Source organism: Blennius ocellaris, assembly GCF_963422515.1.
Source record: "Blennius ocellaris genome assembly, chromosome: 2".
Lineage (NCBI taxonomy): Eukaryota > Metazoa > Chordata > Actinopteri > Blenniiformes > Blenniidae > Blennius > Blennius ocellaris.
The window spans coordinates 25,953,910-25,972,539 of NC_137651.1; the positions used below are offsets into that span (position 1 = coordinate 25,953,910).

The window sequence follows — 18,630 nt, forward strand, 5'->3', positions numbered from 1 at the left end:
TGTCTTGGGCATGCAGAAAGAGAATGTCTTACTCTGTGCTCTGTGTCTGTACTCTCTTGTATGACAAGTAGATTTGACAGGTCTGTGAAAGATGGGAATGTGACACCGTACAAACCTATGGTAAACCCATCAATCATTTAACCACGGTGGAAATGTTACATCCCTGAGCCTATTTTATCCATTCTACTTTCACAAGGACAACGAAGTGCTCTCGGCTGCGATGGACTTAAATTAATATTCGTACGGCGTTTCACATTAAACAAAGCGTTTCTTTTTCAATTTGGACAGGACTTTAGGGTCACATGATCTTTTGTAGACTAATGATTTGTACATTTTCTTTTAATTTTAGTTTTAAAACTAATTAATGACTCAACAGCAGCTTGCATGCTGTCCCCTTTTATTGCTGAGTTTTTATAGCAGCGTGCGTTAGAAATTGGAATCATAATTGAAAGCTGCAACTTCCATAACAGGATCCTGGTCGAACAGGTGTATAATTATACAATATTTTTGTCTCAGAAATAAAGAAAATGTTTCCAGACTCTGAGGTCAAATACGAAACTTGAGGTCAAATTAAGAATGCATGTTCTATTACGGGTCTATTCTGGCGCAATGATTGGGTGCAGAATGGAAAACCAACAAGAGCTGATCAGTATTCATAAGTAACTTCATTGAGTTGTTGTGAAGCATTTCATGTGTTACTGATGGAGAACTTGTCTGGAGACCTTTGCTTGCACTAAACTCTTGACTCGTAAGAGAACAAAGGGAATCTATAGAGATCTTGAGGGGTTGAGAGCGATTCTCCTGGAGTTGGTGGCAGGATTTCTCCTCGGAGGCTGAATAACGAGCAGCCGGCCTGTACATGCTCACTGGGCTCCAGGGCAGGTACGTGGGGAATAGGCTCACCCAGTTTAAAAACAAATCAAGAACCTCTTCCTGTTGCTGTCTTGTTAAGCTGTTGACACAAACTCTTTAACTCTGGTCATTCTGACTCATTTAATAAAGTGCACAAACTCGGCACTCAATACTCCAAACACTGTGCAGAGTTCATGTAAGGTGTTGTGGATTTCAATTGAAGAAAATGCCTATTGGCCAGCTCGGCAGATTGCATTTTAATTAGCCTTTAACACAACCACTATGACCTTGCTTGGACTCGTTCTACATCAAATCTAATATCAAAATATAACAGCAAATGGGTTTCCTTCAGATCATTAAGCTCTAGATAATACACTACAACAGAGATCGCCCGCGAAGCCTTCAATTTCTCAGTTCCCTTTTATGAACTTGTGAACTGTTTGGAAAGGTGTATCTAAATATACATTTTACCTGCATGATGAGAGCACAAACAAGTGTCTTTTAAAAAGCAGCAGTGCCAAAGATGTAAAATGTGGCGAGTGAAGAGGCACTTTGTGAAGTTGAAAATGCAGCTGAATGAGGTAAAGTAACTGCACAGCCTCAAGGGTTTGATTCTCTCTGGGGTCGCTGAAATTGTAAGAGCAGATTCACTACTCCAGTGCAATTTGGATGAAAGCGCACAGAACATGCCACATATTGTATTTTAAGTGGAAATGAGTGGGTTGAATGTGTAACCCATCAAATGTACAAGGCCTTTTGCACCGCAGCGAACTTTGTACTTCAATATTCTTTGAAATAAAAGCGGCTAATAGTGTTGCACTTTCCAGAGTTGCTTGTGGATCAGATCATGATGGCAGGGCTTTAAATTGAATGTGTAAATCCAGTATCATCATCTATAGGTGGTTATTGTCATTCATGGCAACTCCCCAGACAAAAAGTAGAAAGTGATATAGACTGAACGATAAAATGCTGTTTACAAGCTATAAACATGGATTTGTTGTTATCTTGACAACTCACTCTATTAATATACCATGTTGCTGCTGTGTACATAGGCTATATCTATTACATGTCACTCGCTCCAGGCAGGGCGATAGCTCCTCATTTACTTCAACACTTATGTCACAAGATGTATAGATTGTGCAGCTTTTCGAAACAAGTCAGTGAAATACTGAACAGAATCCTTAAGAGATTCCTCATGCTTTAGTTTTTGTACTTTGCCCTGTTGACACAATGTTTCAAGTGAAAATGCGTTGTTTGTGCGTTTTCAATTCAGAAAATCTTTTTTTTTTAAAGATTCTGAAAGCGAAAGCAATGGAGTTGGCATGCCAGGTGGCGAGTTGCTGCAGATGTTTATTTTTGTACTGAGACCACACACACGTGCAAAGAACAATAAGGTATAAACATTAAGGCCACAGCCACACCAGGCAAAACAATCTTTTTTCTCCCTGGGGTTCTCAAAAAAAATTCCATCCACACGTCTCTATGAACACAAGTCTTCAGGGCATGTCGTGCACATGGCAGGCCTATAGGGGCACTGTGACTCACCAAACACACCAAAAACGCAGAAGAAGACGGCGCACATAGAAATTTAGGCTCCTCCTGCTGCTAGCGTCAGTCGCTTCTGCAGCTCGACTGGAGCTTGTAGTCTGTGGTTGTTGTGGTTATCAGGTGACATTGCTGACCATTGCATGTACAGAAGAAGTATTTACTACAAACGACCACGGCGTGCATGCACAGTAGCAGCATTTCAGAAACGTAGCATTTTCCTGCTGTTTTCACAGAGGCTGAATCAGAGTGTTTTCAAAAGGTTCCACCTTGGGAGCCATTTTCAAAAAGTTGCATTTGAGTTTTATAGAGAAAGAAAGAAAGAAAGAAAGAAAGAAAGAAAGAAAGAAAGAAAGAAAGAAAGAAAGAAAGAAAGAAAGAAAGAAAGAAAGAAAGAAAGAAAGAAAGAAAATAAATGATGAAATATTCAAAAAGAAAGTCATCGTAAACAAGTTAAATCGCAAACATAGTAAATGAGCAGTTTTACTTTGATATGTGGTTTCAAGGAGAGCCCAAAATAACTTGAAGAAAAATTTACATAATGAAGAATTCAAAGATAATTATCCGCCAATATGTTTGATGCAACATGTTGGAAAGTATTTTTTTTTCTTTTGCTGTTAAGCTTCCAATCCTATACATTTTAGATAAAATTGACCATTTTTACAACTGTATTATTTGAATGTATTTACTGGATTTCATTGATCTGATTATTTAGTTTGAGCCCGATCACTAATAACTTAATTTATTTATTTGGGAAGTAGTAAAGAGAAGCAAGCTTATTGCTGACGTTCACTCAGGCTCTGTCAGAGGATTTTTTCATAAATATACACATGATCACATTATGTGCTATTGGAGACCATGAATGGAAGCAGCACAAACCAAAACAAACGTGTATTTGTTGTTTGCTTGATCAATTTGGGGAAGCTGCAAATTAAATTGCCTATTTGGAATAAATAAAAGTGCCTAACCTGAACTTAACAGGACATGTTCTACTGATTTCAGAGTTTCTGCCATTGTTGTATCAACTTCTGACCCCCTGCTGTGTTTGTAGGATGAGTCATCAAGGTAGGACCCAATAACATACAAGGTGATCACAGTTCAAAACTCTTTAAAAAGTTGAGAGGGCTTTTATAATATACTGTTTTTCATTTTCATCGTCTCAATGTTCTCTTCGCCCTTGGCTGGGGCCTACAAAGCACTGTCACGGGTAAATATCACAACAGACCATCACTTCAAGGAGCTCTCGCAGTCGTGCACAAAGAGCTTTTCTCCCCTTACTGGATAGTGGTGCCATCATGCATATTGATCAACAGCAGTACAGAACCCATTCTAACTTCATTTTCGGAGCTATATAAAGACTGACATTCCTTAATAGGGCGCATTTATAAATCATTCATCTCTGCATAAAAGGTAAGTCACCGAGATCCCGGTCTGACTGAAAGCCATCGTGCACAAATTACTTCATTGATGGAAGTACAGGGCGAGGAGTCAAAGAATCCTGAAAGTCCTGTTCAGCTTAATGGAAAAACAGAATCTAAGTCCTCGTTCACACTGCAGGGAAATTCAAGCCAATTCTGATTTTTAATAACAAGCGACCGATATTTGACCCGTTTTGTGGCCATGCGAAAGCTCTAATTTACATTTTTTTCACACTAAACCAAGGCCTCGTTCATGTGTGTGGTAACAATTCTGATATTTATCTACATGTGAATGCTTCACCATTGACGTGTGACTGATATCAGGGATAAGTGCCGGAGGAAGCAGCACCGCCAAAATGTTAAAAGCTGTTAAAAGCGATGTCCTCTTTTTTCCCTCATTCTCATACTCTTTCTTCTTTCCCTTGTCATGTTGTCTAAATTCTGTCAGCTTGTATTTAACAACCACTTGAAAAAAAAAAGAAAAAAAAAGGAAAAAACAAAATGGATCTACACGGTCTGACCAGCATCGCCAGATATGGCGGGTATCCCCCAATTAAGGAGCCAAATTCTCTTACCTTCTAACTTTGTTTATTTTGTGCATTTGAGTGTTTATGCCGTGTTCATTATGACACATATAACAGTTTTATGGTTTTAACATGATTCCTACACAGGTTGAGATTTGGTCTGGTTTTTATGGAAGTGTGTGGATTTTACGCTGTTTGGGCATCCGGTCCGATCATGTTCATATGGCAGGTCGCGTTTGAAATGATCATGCAAAAAAATAAAAATTGGATCCCAACAAAAAAAAAAAATGCTCCATCTCTAGATTCAGGAAGTGACTTGCCATGATGTAGATAATTAATTAAAATCAAGGTAAATAATTGCGCGGCTCTTAGTTGTCTGTAGATTAGAATGTGTTTGCTTTTAAGATATGAAACTAAACTGAATAATTCATGATGAACAACAACAATAATGGATTTATGGTGATAACAGATTATGCAGTACAGTGAAAACTATTTTTGTAACCACTCACAAATCAGTTTTCTTTTCTTTTTTTGAGTACAAAAACGTTGTTCAAGGCAATAGTTTAGTGAAGCATGAAGGGAGCGCTGCTAACTTTAGTAACTGTGGTAAGTGGTCTGGATTCAGTCTCCGTGGACAAAAGAGTGATTTCCCTCCTGGCGGACAACTATTACCAATTTCACCCCCCACCTCCCCAACATATAACCTTGGCTTTCTACGTTCACAGTGGACGCTGAATGCACCCAGCAAGCACAGATACATTATGGCTCTCAATTATAAGAACTCATAAGTTCCCAAGGCTGAATTCCCTGCCCCCCCACCCGTGTCACCAGTCCCGCCACCCCCCCCCCCGCCCCCATGCGCTAACATGCCGTCTAACAACCGAGTCACTATGCTGCAATCACTTAACATACTGCCTGAAGACAAGATATGGCTGGCTCCCATTCAGGTAATGGAATAATGTAATTTAAAGGAGATGGAAAACAAGAAAAAAAAAGAAAACACAGGCAGTGTTATCAAAAGGCTCTCTGAGCAGCAGTGCAGCGATAGTCTCCAGTTTACTGTTCCTGGTGATTAATATGATCCGGCCACAATGAACGGCGACCTGCATTTGTGCAATACGGATGTCCTTGTTTACTTACTTCCCCAGAGCAAAGCACTCCAGCCTGACTGTGACTCCTTTAGCAGCCAGGACAGATGTCGGGAAATGCACTTCAATTTTGGGCTCGTATTCACCCATGACACCTGCAAAGGGAAAGAGAAAGAGAAATTGCAGACATTAGGAAAAAGGAGATTACGGGAGCCTTCCACCTTCCCCATTTACCACCATTCTCCAGTTTTACTTGCACAGTGCGGCACAGAAACTGACCATAGTGATTCAGAAAAAATAGTCATTTCTTTTTCCATCAAAAGAAAAGGCAACAAAAAAATTGAATTTTCCTTAAGATTTTCAACCTCTCGAAATACTTGAGGTAAATGAAATCACTATGAAAACCATCTGGTACAAATTTAAATGATCAACCTTCACTTTATGCACAGTTTATTAATAGAGCTATTGGTGTTGCTTTATTTCAAATTCGGAGCATGTGAGTGAATAATCACACGTTTGACCTCGACAAACAACAGCAAATAATTGGCTAGATTTACCATGCTACTGTAGAATTATTATAATTTTTTTATATTAGACTCAAAAACAGTTGGAAAATTTAGGGCAAGAAAGAATATCATTTTTGATATACATTATGACGGAAAAGAATGCAGGAGCAGTTTACCCATTTCCCAGCATTCTCTCATTTAACTGTGCAGCATAGAGGCTGACCACAGCAATGAGAATAATCAGAACTTCCTTTTCCATCACCGATGCATAATGAGCACGTCAGCAGCAAGCGAGGAAGAAAGTACAACTACAAATTTAAGGATTCAAAGGATTTCTGATTTCAGCCTCTCAAAATGCTGAAATTAAATCATTGCAGCATACAAGTGGGGGGATGAATAGTATGCACACCATCTGGTACAACTTTCACTTAGCAGCCTTCACTTTATACACTTTGTTAATAGAGCTATTGGTACTGCTTTATTTCAGATTCAGAGCATGCATGTGAATAATTACTCTTGATTTCTACAAACAGCAGAGGATTAAAGTGAGAACGTGGTTGGTTCAGTAGGCTCACAAAATACATTATTAGATTTTTTTTTTTTTGTACCAAATTCAGAGTATGGAGATGAGTTATTACACGGTTGCTGTCTATAAACAAGTTGGATAGGTTCATCATACCATACAATGCATGGTGGTATTCTACTAACTTAAAATTTTGAGCACAACATTGTTTGTATGCTATACTTCAAAGATTTCAAAGCGCAAATATAAGAAACTATATACACCACTCCACACTATTTTATTAGTCACCAGAAAGCTTGTAAATATTAATATTTAATATTGCCCTGTCTTCCTTGATATTTAACTTTTTTTCCTAGTTTTGTTTCTATTCTATTCTAAATGTCTAAAATGAGACATAGAAACAAAGAGAGTGATCATTTAAAAGTAATAGGGATTTCAGTTTTCATCATCTCTGTGTAATAATGTAAACAGTAAGTGATGAGCACACTTTCCAAAAGGTTTCTTATGTCAGCTATATGACATGCTTTAAATTAAATCATTGCAGTGCACAGGTGTGGAGTACGCATCCTTCACACTGGCTAACACATTTCAATTATTGGTTGTTTTATATACCGTTTCTTAATTGGTTCTGCTTCATTGCAAATTCAGGGCATGCGCACGCATAATCACTCTCATGATCTCCGCAAAGAACAGTGATAAAGTAGGCTGGCTTCATCTACTGCTGTATTACATCTTGGTGTTTGAAGAAAGTGGTAACATTTTTCATTATGGAGCACACGTTTAGGCACAAGCACAAAGTACAAAGATAACTTACTCGAAATCTGCAACACAGAAAAACCATTACTGACAGAGACAAACCATTAAAATGATTCAATAACAAATATTCTGCAAGCGGCAACGGGAAGAAGAACTTTGTGGTCCTCGAGAATTAGTAATCCTCTGGCAAATTCCCAAACACATTGTGAAGGACACAAGTGATAATGCGTTATCAGTCTTGCTAAGTGCTACTATGACTAACACCTTCATTCCAAGTCATAGCCAGAGGACACAATTTCATTGTTTATTCGCCACTATGATGAGCTGTGTGTTTATTTCCATTTGCAGGGATAATATGTCACAGATCTGGAACAACCTTCGTCTCAGGTCTAATTCCTATTATTGGTCCTGTTTGAAGGGAATGAAATTAATACTAAACGAGACTTTTACTTTTTTTTTTTCCCCCCTAGCAAAATGTTGAATCCACACATGATGTGCTCGCTTGGAACTCCACCACCTGCCCGACCTCACATCAAAACATATCCGAACATGTGCAGTGTGGCTCCACATGCATTATAAAGTGCACGATCGGAAAGACAAACGACCGGTGTGACATTTGAGCAACCATAATTACACCTCCTACGTGTACCTGACACTTTTTATGTGCCAGAATGAATGCAGCAGAAGGAGCCAGGTTTATTGAATTGTGGCCCATGACGTATGGAAAAGGACTTTTATGATATTTGTTCCAAAGAACTTTTCAATTTCAATCTCATTCTCAACATTTATGGGTCCAAAGCAGCTCTTCACACATAATGCGTTTGTAATATTTCAATGGCTCTTGCTATGGTATATTCAATATTATATCCAGTCTCAGTGGGTGGGCTTGATAGAAATGAAACAAATAATGTCTAGACTGTATTAAAACAGTGCCTCACTTGAGTTACAACTTTATAGTCTATGTTCAACTTAGTAATTATATTATTGCTTTTTCTGTTGTGTTCTGTTCTTGAAATCCATTTCAAAGTATGAAATGTGTTCTGAAAGTTGCCCAAACTCATAACATCAGTACTTTTAATTGGCTCTCTCTTTCAGTAATAGGTTCAAAAGTGCTAATTAAAAATGACTTAACAGCCAAGTTATGACACTTTGCCAACATATTTTGAAGATTCAGACAGTCCACTGTGAGAATTGTATTAAATTTCTCACTTAAATAATAAAATCTGACATCTCCATCTTTTCATCTTTTTTTAAAATTGATCTCATCCAGCTGGACCGCTTTCAGCCACTCTTAATGTGCTGTCACACACAGCCGAAGTGATCAGAGAGGAAGATGTCCTGATTCCATATCTTCATCTCTAATGCATTGGCAATGCAGACATGTTTTATTCAGAGAACATAAATAACATTACACTAAATATGACTTTGCATCATGTTACATTATTAATTTACCTTAGATTGATTTTTCTGTGATGATTAGATGCTACAGGTTGGGAATGTGACACTTTTACAATTGTTGCATAATGGATAATGCAATAATTTTACATTTAATTAAATTTGTTCGGACTGAAAGATCAGTATTTGCAGATTGCAGGCTTTCTACAATGTGTATGTTCAGGGTAAAGGACATCACAAAAAAACAACAACAAAATAAACAAAACAAACAAAAAAAAAAAACAGCATGTTGACATTCAGTGCGTCTATGGGCCCAAGGTATTCAATAATAGTTTAGAGTGCAGTGGAGAAAACATCCCCATGCGGAGATGACATCTGCCGGCAAACATAATGTTTCATTAATGTCACTGCCAGTGTGGGGAGAGATAGAGAGAAGGGACTGAAAAAGTAATAACACCACTGGTGCTGTAGTATTGTACAAGTACAAGTTCATAATTAATCATTAATTTGTGTTCTTAATAGCACGACAATGCCCTGCATTCATTTTGTGATGATTTTGTATTAACTTCCGTCAGGTTTTCTGGCAGGATGACTTTGTAAAAAGATGCACAATGTAACAGCTATAGGTGAATAGTGACATATGCACTAGTTTTATTGCTGTATTCTATTCTCACATGATGCTAAGCAGACAGATTGAACAAATTAGCTCAATAATTCTGGTTTGCCTAATCTCGAATATTCTGATGGATATTAAGAATTAGTTTGACAATTAATTAGATTATTCTGTTGACCCATAATAACTAAACAAATGACATTTCCAATGGATTGTCAGTGAAGAGAGCCTCCGGTCCCACTAAGCAGAATAAAGGTAAACATGATCACGTTAAACTGATGTAGGACACAAAACTGCTCTGAGGCTTGTTTTGAAGTTACTAAAACAATAATTCTGGAGCTCGGAGGCAGTAAGAAGTAATGGATGCCAGATGGACGATAAAATCTTCGAAATCACTGAAATCGTTCAGTAAAAACAAAAAGTATTGATGTCATTTTTGTGGGGAGCTGCTTTTTTATTATAAACTAACATGTACTGTACATGTGTTGTAATTTAAAGCTTTTGGAGCCCTTTGATAGATCAAAAAGTGGGATGAGCTCCGTTTGAAATCCAGTGTTCAGTGTGCATCTCTGTCCTGCTCAAGGTGGAGTATGAAGTGATGATCAATGGCCTCCAGCTGGGTGTAATGGAGCCCAGATGCTTGTTATGATTAAGAGAGTGGTTGCTGGAGCTGATGGCGGCGAGCTGCATTCAGATCCAGCTTGAACTGTCGGCTGCGTCATAATCATTCACGTTTACAGAGGCACAGACTGCAGCGTCTAATTGGTCCGACTGCAATGACTGAAGGGCGCACAGCAACACTGAGGTGAAAACTGTGAGGGGAGCCAGTGTAATTTTACACATTTCACAACCACCTTCACAATGATGATGGCTTCTGGACAAATCTGATGTTTGGCATCCAGATGTGGAGATTGGATCAGGCCGTGCTGTGTTGCAGGTGAGACCAAGGCCTTATTTTATGCAACTATGTTTTTCTTATGTAACAATGTTTATTTCTTCGATGCTGGAAATCAGACTGAGCCTTTGTGATTGTCTGTTTCATTTTGTGGTTGTTTGTTGATTTTTTTTTTTTTTTACATTTTCTGTTATTCTCAATATGATATATTTTAAGGAGTGTTTTGCATAGTTTGATAGAAATACTAGTATGTGAAATGTATTGTCACAGTGAAATGCTGCAGGACCTCAGGAAGAACAAACAAACACAACATTTTCATGTGAAGATAACAACTGTTGCTGTGTTAGGAGTGGGTCCGTTCACACGACAACGTTGCTCGCAGCCACTCAAAATCTAACTTCCTGGAAACGTTTCCCACGGGAGAATTTTTTGAAAAAGCTACAACTCGCGGTGGACAGAGGAAGTGCTACTACTGTGCATTCGCACCACGACCATAGTAAATATTTCTTCTGTACATGCTTAAGTAGATAAACAATAGCAGTGGCGGCCTGTTAGAGTAAGATGTAACAACGACACAAAATGTATCAACTAGCCCAATTTTTGTAAAATATAATGTAATAAAACTAGTGCTTTCAAAAATAAGGCATTAATTTAATTAATTGATTTAATTTTGTTACATTTTGTTTTGCGCAATTAACGTAGGTTTGTTTGCTTCGTTTTTTTTTGGTATTTTTTAACTCCCTTACTATAGCATCAGCATGTGCAGCGTCTCTGGATGCAGCACTGTGACTCCAGAGCAGCACAATACCGAGTGGAATAATATTAAGGGAGAAAGTTTCCCTTTAAAAGGTACCTGATGACTGATTGAGAAAGTGAAAGTCATTAGATTTACTTTGAAAAGCCGAATTTTGCATCATAGCAACAGAAGGCAAGGATGCTGCAAAGAGTCTCTTTTCCTCCGCTCTACTGTATGATGAAGACAGTGAATGAAAGCTTTGTGTTTGTTTATCTGAGCCTACAACACATTAAAATGCTGATAGCAGACTGACCACATGCCCGCTCACTTGTGCATCTTGGTTTGCGAGAAACACAAACCAATTTAGCACGGTTATGCGCTAAGTATTATGTATGTCTCGGGGGGCCACTTCAGACAAGGTTATGCAAATACAGAGGGAGAATCTTGCTGGAAGGAATGTAATCCTTAAGAGGTGAATTTGTGTTGTAACATTTGGAACAGAGACTCAGAGGCCATTTCGTGGCTTCACTGAGGATGCGATCCCAGTGGTGCTTTGAAACCTTGACAGTGACAGACACCTGCGTGAAGTGATGGACATTTCTCTGTGTAGTCACATGTATAAAAAAAGAAAAGCCTGTAGGTGAAATTCACTCATGAATCCAACAAACAGCGCCGAAGCATGGCTCCTGAGAGGCTAGTATAAAGAGCAAAATCCCATCCACAGCAAGGGCCATTGATTCAGTTAATTTTATGCAGGAAAATGATTTCCCTGATGGCCAGTTTCACCAAAGCACATTGTGAGCAAAAGAAAACTCCCCGCACTAATGTTAAAGCATTGCTCACTATCTATTTATGGTGTGTGTGGAATCCAAAACGCCCTCCACCAACACGAGGCGTGCCGCATTTATTAACCTATCTGATCTGAAAATATTTCTCCAGATGTATATGTTCTAGGATGTGGAGCAGCAGAACATAAAACCTGCTTTTAGAGTTTCATCAGCACTAAACAGGTTCAGAGAGAGAGAGAGAGAGAGAGAGAGAAAAGCAAAAGATCACTGAGAAATCCACACATCTACACACACTGTGCTCTCTGTGGTATAAGCAATAAACTGCTCACCATCGGTCTTCAGTGTCAGGGGTGTCGGCGGACTGAGGACCCTCGCGTTGGTCACAGAGTTCTTCACCAGGCAAATGTAGCTTCCTACATCCGAGGGCTGCACCTTGGAGATGTACAAGTTTCCTGTGTCCTGGGAGATGAAGCGCCGACTGTCTTCAGCAACAAATGAGGGGAACTCATTAAACACCCAGCTGTAGATGATCTCTGGAGGAAAACAAAAAAAAAAAGAGTAGAGGGGAGCAGCACACACACGTTATAAAAACACACTTGATCTTTCTAAAAGTCACCTGTGCACAAAATCATCAGCATGCTTAATTTTGACATTTCAAAATCGTCAACTTTAGAGCCGCTAAGTAGTATTCTTTGCCAATAAATGCCTATTCAGTTGTATTCTACAACCTGCTGAGGAGCAGTGAAATACTCTTGTACAGTTTGATTATTTTTAAGGTGAAGATTTGAAGCCCATTTCTATTCTACTCTCCATCCATCCATCTTTTATACAACTTCCTGTTGCTTTGGGGTTGCAGGACGCTGCAGCCAATCCCTGCAGACTCCAGGTGAAGTCACGGTGCATCCTGACCTGGACTGGCCACCAGTTCATCACAGAACAAACACAGAGACGGACAGTTACATTCACACGTCGGGGGAATTTTACAGGACTCTAATTAAACTCGACTTTTGTTGCAAACTGGAGAAAAACCCAGAGATTCAAACTGAGGATTTTCTCCTTGTGAGGTGCCAAGCACTACACCACTGTGTCATCTTATATTCTATTCCCTTCGTTAAAGGGAGATATGTATTATATGTATGTTGTGATATTATTTCCATTCTGCACACACAGTTCAAACTCATATCAAACAAGGAACACTGTTAAAATTATGGATAATTCAGCTGAATGTGTAAATTGCTACTTAATACATATAGAAATGTAATTTAAAGGCATCGCGACTACAGCAAGAGATGAGCTTGTTAATTAATTAATTAATTAATTTGCTATTCAACTGATGAAAATGTAGAAAAGAAAAAAAAAGCGATGGACCCTCACAGTTATAATTCACCTGTGGAACTAAAACCACTGAAAAAAATGGTGTATCATTTTCTGTTATCGAGTAAACTTTGTTGCATCCATGCCCGTTAATAACAGCTTCAGGAGTGCACATTGAAGTCCACAGAAATTTCGATTTTTGTAAAAGTTATCTGAAAATGTTTTTTTTTTTCCCTTTCTAATTCTGTGACTTTTAAAAGACAGTACAAGTATTTATGTGAGGCCTTCATTGTGGTTTATTACATGGGTGTCTAATGTAAAGACCACATGCTAAATAGGCCCACAAGAAGCCACAATCCAGCAACAGCAGTAGACAAAACACAACACAACACTTGAGACCCAAGATGAGATATTGGTGATGTGGCCATTAAGATAATTCCCTTGTTGCTATTACAAATGCCGCAAAGCCATAGTGTAGGAGACGTTTTGTGGACGTTTCACTGTATTTTGCACCATGGTTTTCATTAAAATTGGTTTAATGTTGAGTCGGTTTCCATAGCAATTAAAAAACAGACATTTTCATCATTTATACTCAACAACAAAGAAAATCTATGAGGTTTATATTTAAAGGTTATTATTTCACCAGTCCGGCCCACTCAAGTTGATATTGGGCTGCATGTGGCCCCTGAATTGATATGTTTGATGCCCCTGAGTTATAGGACACTGACACTCAACAATGTGGCAACTGGAAGTAAATAAGGTTTTAAGCACCATCATATGTGGCATTTTGACAAACGCATTCATAACTTGCTCAAATCTGACAAATGATCAGACAACATATTAAACCATGTTCATAAGAAGCATATAACAGTCTTATTGTGTAAGACAGCATGCGAAAAGAATCATTGTGACTTTACAGCTAATCATCATTAAATGTTTATAAAGATATTTGCTTCAAGGAGGAATCCTTTATATTTTATTCATGATTAATAGTGGGTGGCAATATCAGGTGTAATCTCCTGATCCCTGCCAGACTCAGCAGCACCGAGGAGGTGATGTGATACGCCTTTATAAACAGTTTTTATTTACATATCAAATAGGAAAGAAAATTGGATGGATGGACAGATGGATGAAAAATGACTTTGACAGAATGCTGTTGGCTTTGTGACTGTTGCGCATACTTATTCTACAGAGCCCCATAAATCATTGCATTAATAAATGTAGCATCACAGGGATAAATGTATGTATTGAACATCCCCAATGATATTTCATCATGCTTTGATCTGCATCCATAATCCATAATAAAAAAAGGATTACCCTCTTCTCCTTGTGGTAAATAATGATGATTTGATGTTACAGGGGGATGCAGAGATCTTAGAGAACTTCTTTGAACTCAATCCAGCACTTGATTTAGGACCAACGTTTGTCGGAGCAATAAAAAGAAAAAAGATCAAAAGTAGTTTGCCAAAAGATTGATTTGTTAAGTTGGCTTCTTTTGTGTAATATACTGAGAGAGCTAGTCAATTACATAAAAAAAAAAAATGAGGCTAAATGGGTCGGAATAAAACAGTTATTATTCAGACAAGGTAACAGCACACACTGTACTCTTAAACATAAAAGCTTGTCTAGATAATGACAAAATAAAAACTGCAGTTTTCTTGGCTCTAAATTAAAAAAAAAACAATCCTTGCAACAGGTTTTTTTTTTCCAACCAAAGGTCATCACATTTTAGCTTCATAAAAAGAAAACACAATTTACTCAAGACGCATATAAAAACTGATCAAAGCCATGAAATGGGAAATAATAAACTTTTCACGTCTCAGTGATTCCAAATTGTTTTCACTCATGAGTCCAATCTAATTTAAGTGGCATTTTTAATGTCTTTGAATCCGCCCACAACAATTTAACCCAAACATTGTTGATCGCTCTCCATACAATGTGAATTTCAATTGTGACACGCTCCAACTCTCCAAGGCATTCATCTCGGCTGTGAACGCATCGGCTGTGCCTTTTAATTTTCAATGTTTGGGATCATTTTTCATTTCATGTAAACAGTGCCAAAGAAATAAATCATAATCCTACCTGTGTTGTATGTTTGAGCCTAATCTGTAAATATGACATCAATAAATATAAAATACATCTATAAATAGACATCAAAATGAAGGCACCACAACTTTTTGAGGCTGGCCTGCCATTTATGATAATGGAATAATGCTATGTGAAAAAAAGTAATGTAACATAGACTGGTTAGTAAAATACCTGTGCTTGTACAAATACAGCAAAACATATTATTATATTCATTTAAAATTATTTAAAATGAAATAAAACTTTTATATGAAGCTATACATACTGAATTGATAAGGTGAGGGACCCTTCAAGCTTGTAGTATTAATGCTGTATTTTGCTTTAGAAAGTTTCATAAAAATCTGCTTTATTTTAAGATTTTCCATTTTCCATAGTAATAATTGTTTGGTTTTCCAAAATATATAAATTTTCATCACGTATATTTTCTGCGACAACAAAGAAAAAATATTATAGTTTACATTTAAAGGTTATTATGGCACTATTTTAATGTCCCAGCCCACTCAAGATGAAAATGGGCTTTACCTGCTCAATGACTCAATCCCTGGTATGAATTAAAATTAATTTTCTTTCAGCGATATGTATCAAGAACATTTAATCAAGTACTTTCTACCTCGCTCTAATTACATTTTAATCAATTTTGATTTATTTTAATTCACTTTTTTTTTTTTTTACCATGTACATACAAAGAGTAAGCCAACGAAAAACAACCATTGATGAGTGGTTATTGAAAATATACTCTCAGAGAAGCAATACTCTTGTCAGTTTTTTTTTTAATCTGACCTTTACTCAGTTCTCCACTTGTGGTTCATAAATACCGATTGGTTAGTCACAGTTAATCCAGCAACTTCACAGAGACAAGAAAATTACAATGAGAACTCCTTGTTCTAGAGTCCACCTTCACCACTCGGTTTATTATATTCATGACTTACTGTATATTCCCTATTGATCCACTTGGTCGATGTAATACAAGCAATGCAACACAAGGGTCTCAGATTGTGTCAGTACAACTGAAACGTGGGTTAATGTTATAGCTTACAACAGCAAGATGGCATCACATTTTAAATGACAGAAAATCACTAGTTCCATTATGCTGCTATCACTCCACTACATCATCCCCAGTGTTTGATTTTAATTAGTTGTCAATCACACTTCTGACCATTTTGAGAAGAATGCCCCCCCCCCAAAAAAAAAAAAAAAAAACTTGAGCTGCATATACAATTTGATTAATTGCTGTGTGGGAAAAATTACATCTTACCTTTGCAATAACATCAACAATGCAATTCAAAAACATTAAGGATCATTCATGCATCGCTGTAAGTCAGTTATTATGCAACATTATTGTTTTTTTGTTTTTTGTTTTTTTTTAAATCACCTGCCTTGTCAAACACTCTCCGGTTGCTATCATGACATGGAAAATGGCATCCATGGGTGCCGGAGAGCACTTGGATTACACTCCCAGCGGTGCAGTGTAGCTTATGACAGAGCTGATGCAAACAGAAAACCTGGATGATTCATGGCTCATATAAGAGCTTGCATTAGAGGACAACTGTAGAGAGGGATAGTCCGAATATGCCATTAAAGAAACGCTGCCTATGCACTGTCTATGTGAAATAATTGGCTGGATAACATTTCTTTCCTTTTCTAATGATCCAGCAAATTTGATCTCTGAGGATCTGTGTTTTGGCTCTGTTGTCACCATGACTTATCACAGTCATCATCTGAACAGCATGGATGGATGGAGAAGTGAGTGGATGGCTTCAAAAAAAAATAAAAATACTCCAAACAAAACACTGCACATAAATAAATAATGAAAGTGATAATTCAGCTTGGCACAGTAATAAAAAACATTACCTGCTGTGATGGAAATTGTGATGAACAGTGATGAGTTTATGGACAATCCCAAAGGAAATGAAGAGGAGAAAATGTATTTTTCTCTGCCAGTGACTGAGCATCTAAACGCTTACCTGGTGAATGAGGAGGAGGGGTGCACATTAGTACCACGCCTTGGCCTTCACGCACAGATATGCCACCTCTGGCCTTCGGGCTGAAAGAAGCAAGATCTAGAAGAGAATGCAAAGACAATTCATCTGAGTAAGTCAGGAAGAAAGAGCTATAAACTTTGTGTAATTCCAGCAGAATAGCAGTATTTTTTTTTTTTATTGAGACCAGTGAGCAAGCGATCCGACCAACAAACCGTCCCAATAACTATCCTACTGACAACACACCTCTCTGACTGAACAACCAACCAATCGAATGCCCACCTGACCAACACACCCACCTACCGACCAACTGACTGCTGGCCAACCAACCAGCAAATTGACCAACTAAACACTAACTAAATAATTAACTCAGCTGTCTGACTGACCCACCAAGCAATCGATCAAGCAAGCAAACAAGCAACAGACTGATCAAAGCCTTTTAAATGCCTTTTTGCCCACCAAGCGACACTAAATTGTCATGTACCTCTTGCATTTGCTTTAAGTTGCTTTAATATGCAACATGCAGTTTAATGTCAGAGTGTTGGGGTTTGATTTACTAAGGTTGTGTATAAAGGGTTCTAAATTGCATGCAAATGTAAATAGTTTGTTTGTTTTGCAGGTGAACAACTAAGAATGACTCCCTGAGTGACATCTGAGTTATATAAATGAGGGTTTTGCGTGCATTAAGCCTTGTTTACACTTGCCGACCTTTTGGAAATGTTTCTGTTCGTTTGCTTGAATTCACCAAGGAATAATCGGATGGAACAACAAGTCCTCACAGGCACAAAATGAGCTGTGATAGAGTTGGACCCGACGGTGGAGGACATTATCAAACGTATCAAAATTTGGCTGGGAGAAAATACACAATATAGTTGATGATGGATTACAAAATCAGGGTTTAAGGTACAACACATAAAATATATTATGGTTGGAAAAAAACTGTGATGTCGAACCAGGTGAGGAAAATCAGTGCAAAAACAGTCGCATCTCTAAGGTGACTAACACCTTTTCAAATGTGTTAAAAATGACACAGCTATGAAGAATTAAGCATTGTCAAAGGTACTAAACTGCATTGTGCTCTGCTAATTAACATAAATTCCTCAGTATTTTATTTAATTTGGGAATTATGATATCATGAAAGTAAATGCATTAAATGAATAGTATGTGTCATAGTGCATGCCTGATTCTAAGTGTGCCTCATAGGTAGATCAGCTTCCACATGAGTGTGAACAAAATATGCCAGTTTTGACATGAAGAATTTTCAGTTTATTAGATCCTGAGGCTCTGTTTGCATGACAGCGTTTTCAAGGGAGAATGGCAAAATGTATTTGCGTTTTAGGTGTTGGTTGGTGACAACGGTGCTTGGAGCCATTGAAAATACAACTTTTTGAAAATGACTCCCGAGGTGGAACTTTTTGAAAAATGCTCAGATTCTTCTGCACAAGCATGAGAAGATGCTTAATAGTCGGCCATGACTCCCATTCCATATTCTCCCAGGACTTGGTAGTTTTATAGTTGAGTCATCCGTAATAGCTTTCAAAGTTGGTCGTCTGTACATACGTGTATTCACTATTGTTATATTGTGTGTGTATAGTTGAATTATTAAAAACAAC

General features: G+C 37.9%; 1 protein-coding gene across 1 annotated transcript in view; it reads right to left on the reverse strand.

The window, feature by feature from the left end:
- Positions 1-18,630, reverse strand: part of cntn5 (contactin 5) — a gene marked incomplete at its 3' end in the record, with an annotated part of 94,000 nt that overhangs the window by 39,749 nt on the left and 35,621 nt on the right. Inside the window, exons 5-7 of the mRNA XM_080502406.1 lie at positions 17,003-17,098; positions 11,969-12,172; positions 5,480-5,582 (exon numbers count right to left, since the gene is read on the reverse strand). Coding sequence (XP_080358532.1) covers positions 5,480-5,582; positions 11,969-12,172; positions 17,003-17,098 — 403 coding nt within the window. The remainder of the gene's footprint in view (positions 1-5,479; positions 5,583-11,968; positions 12,173-17,002; positions 17,099-18,630) is intronic.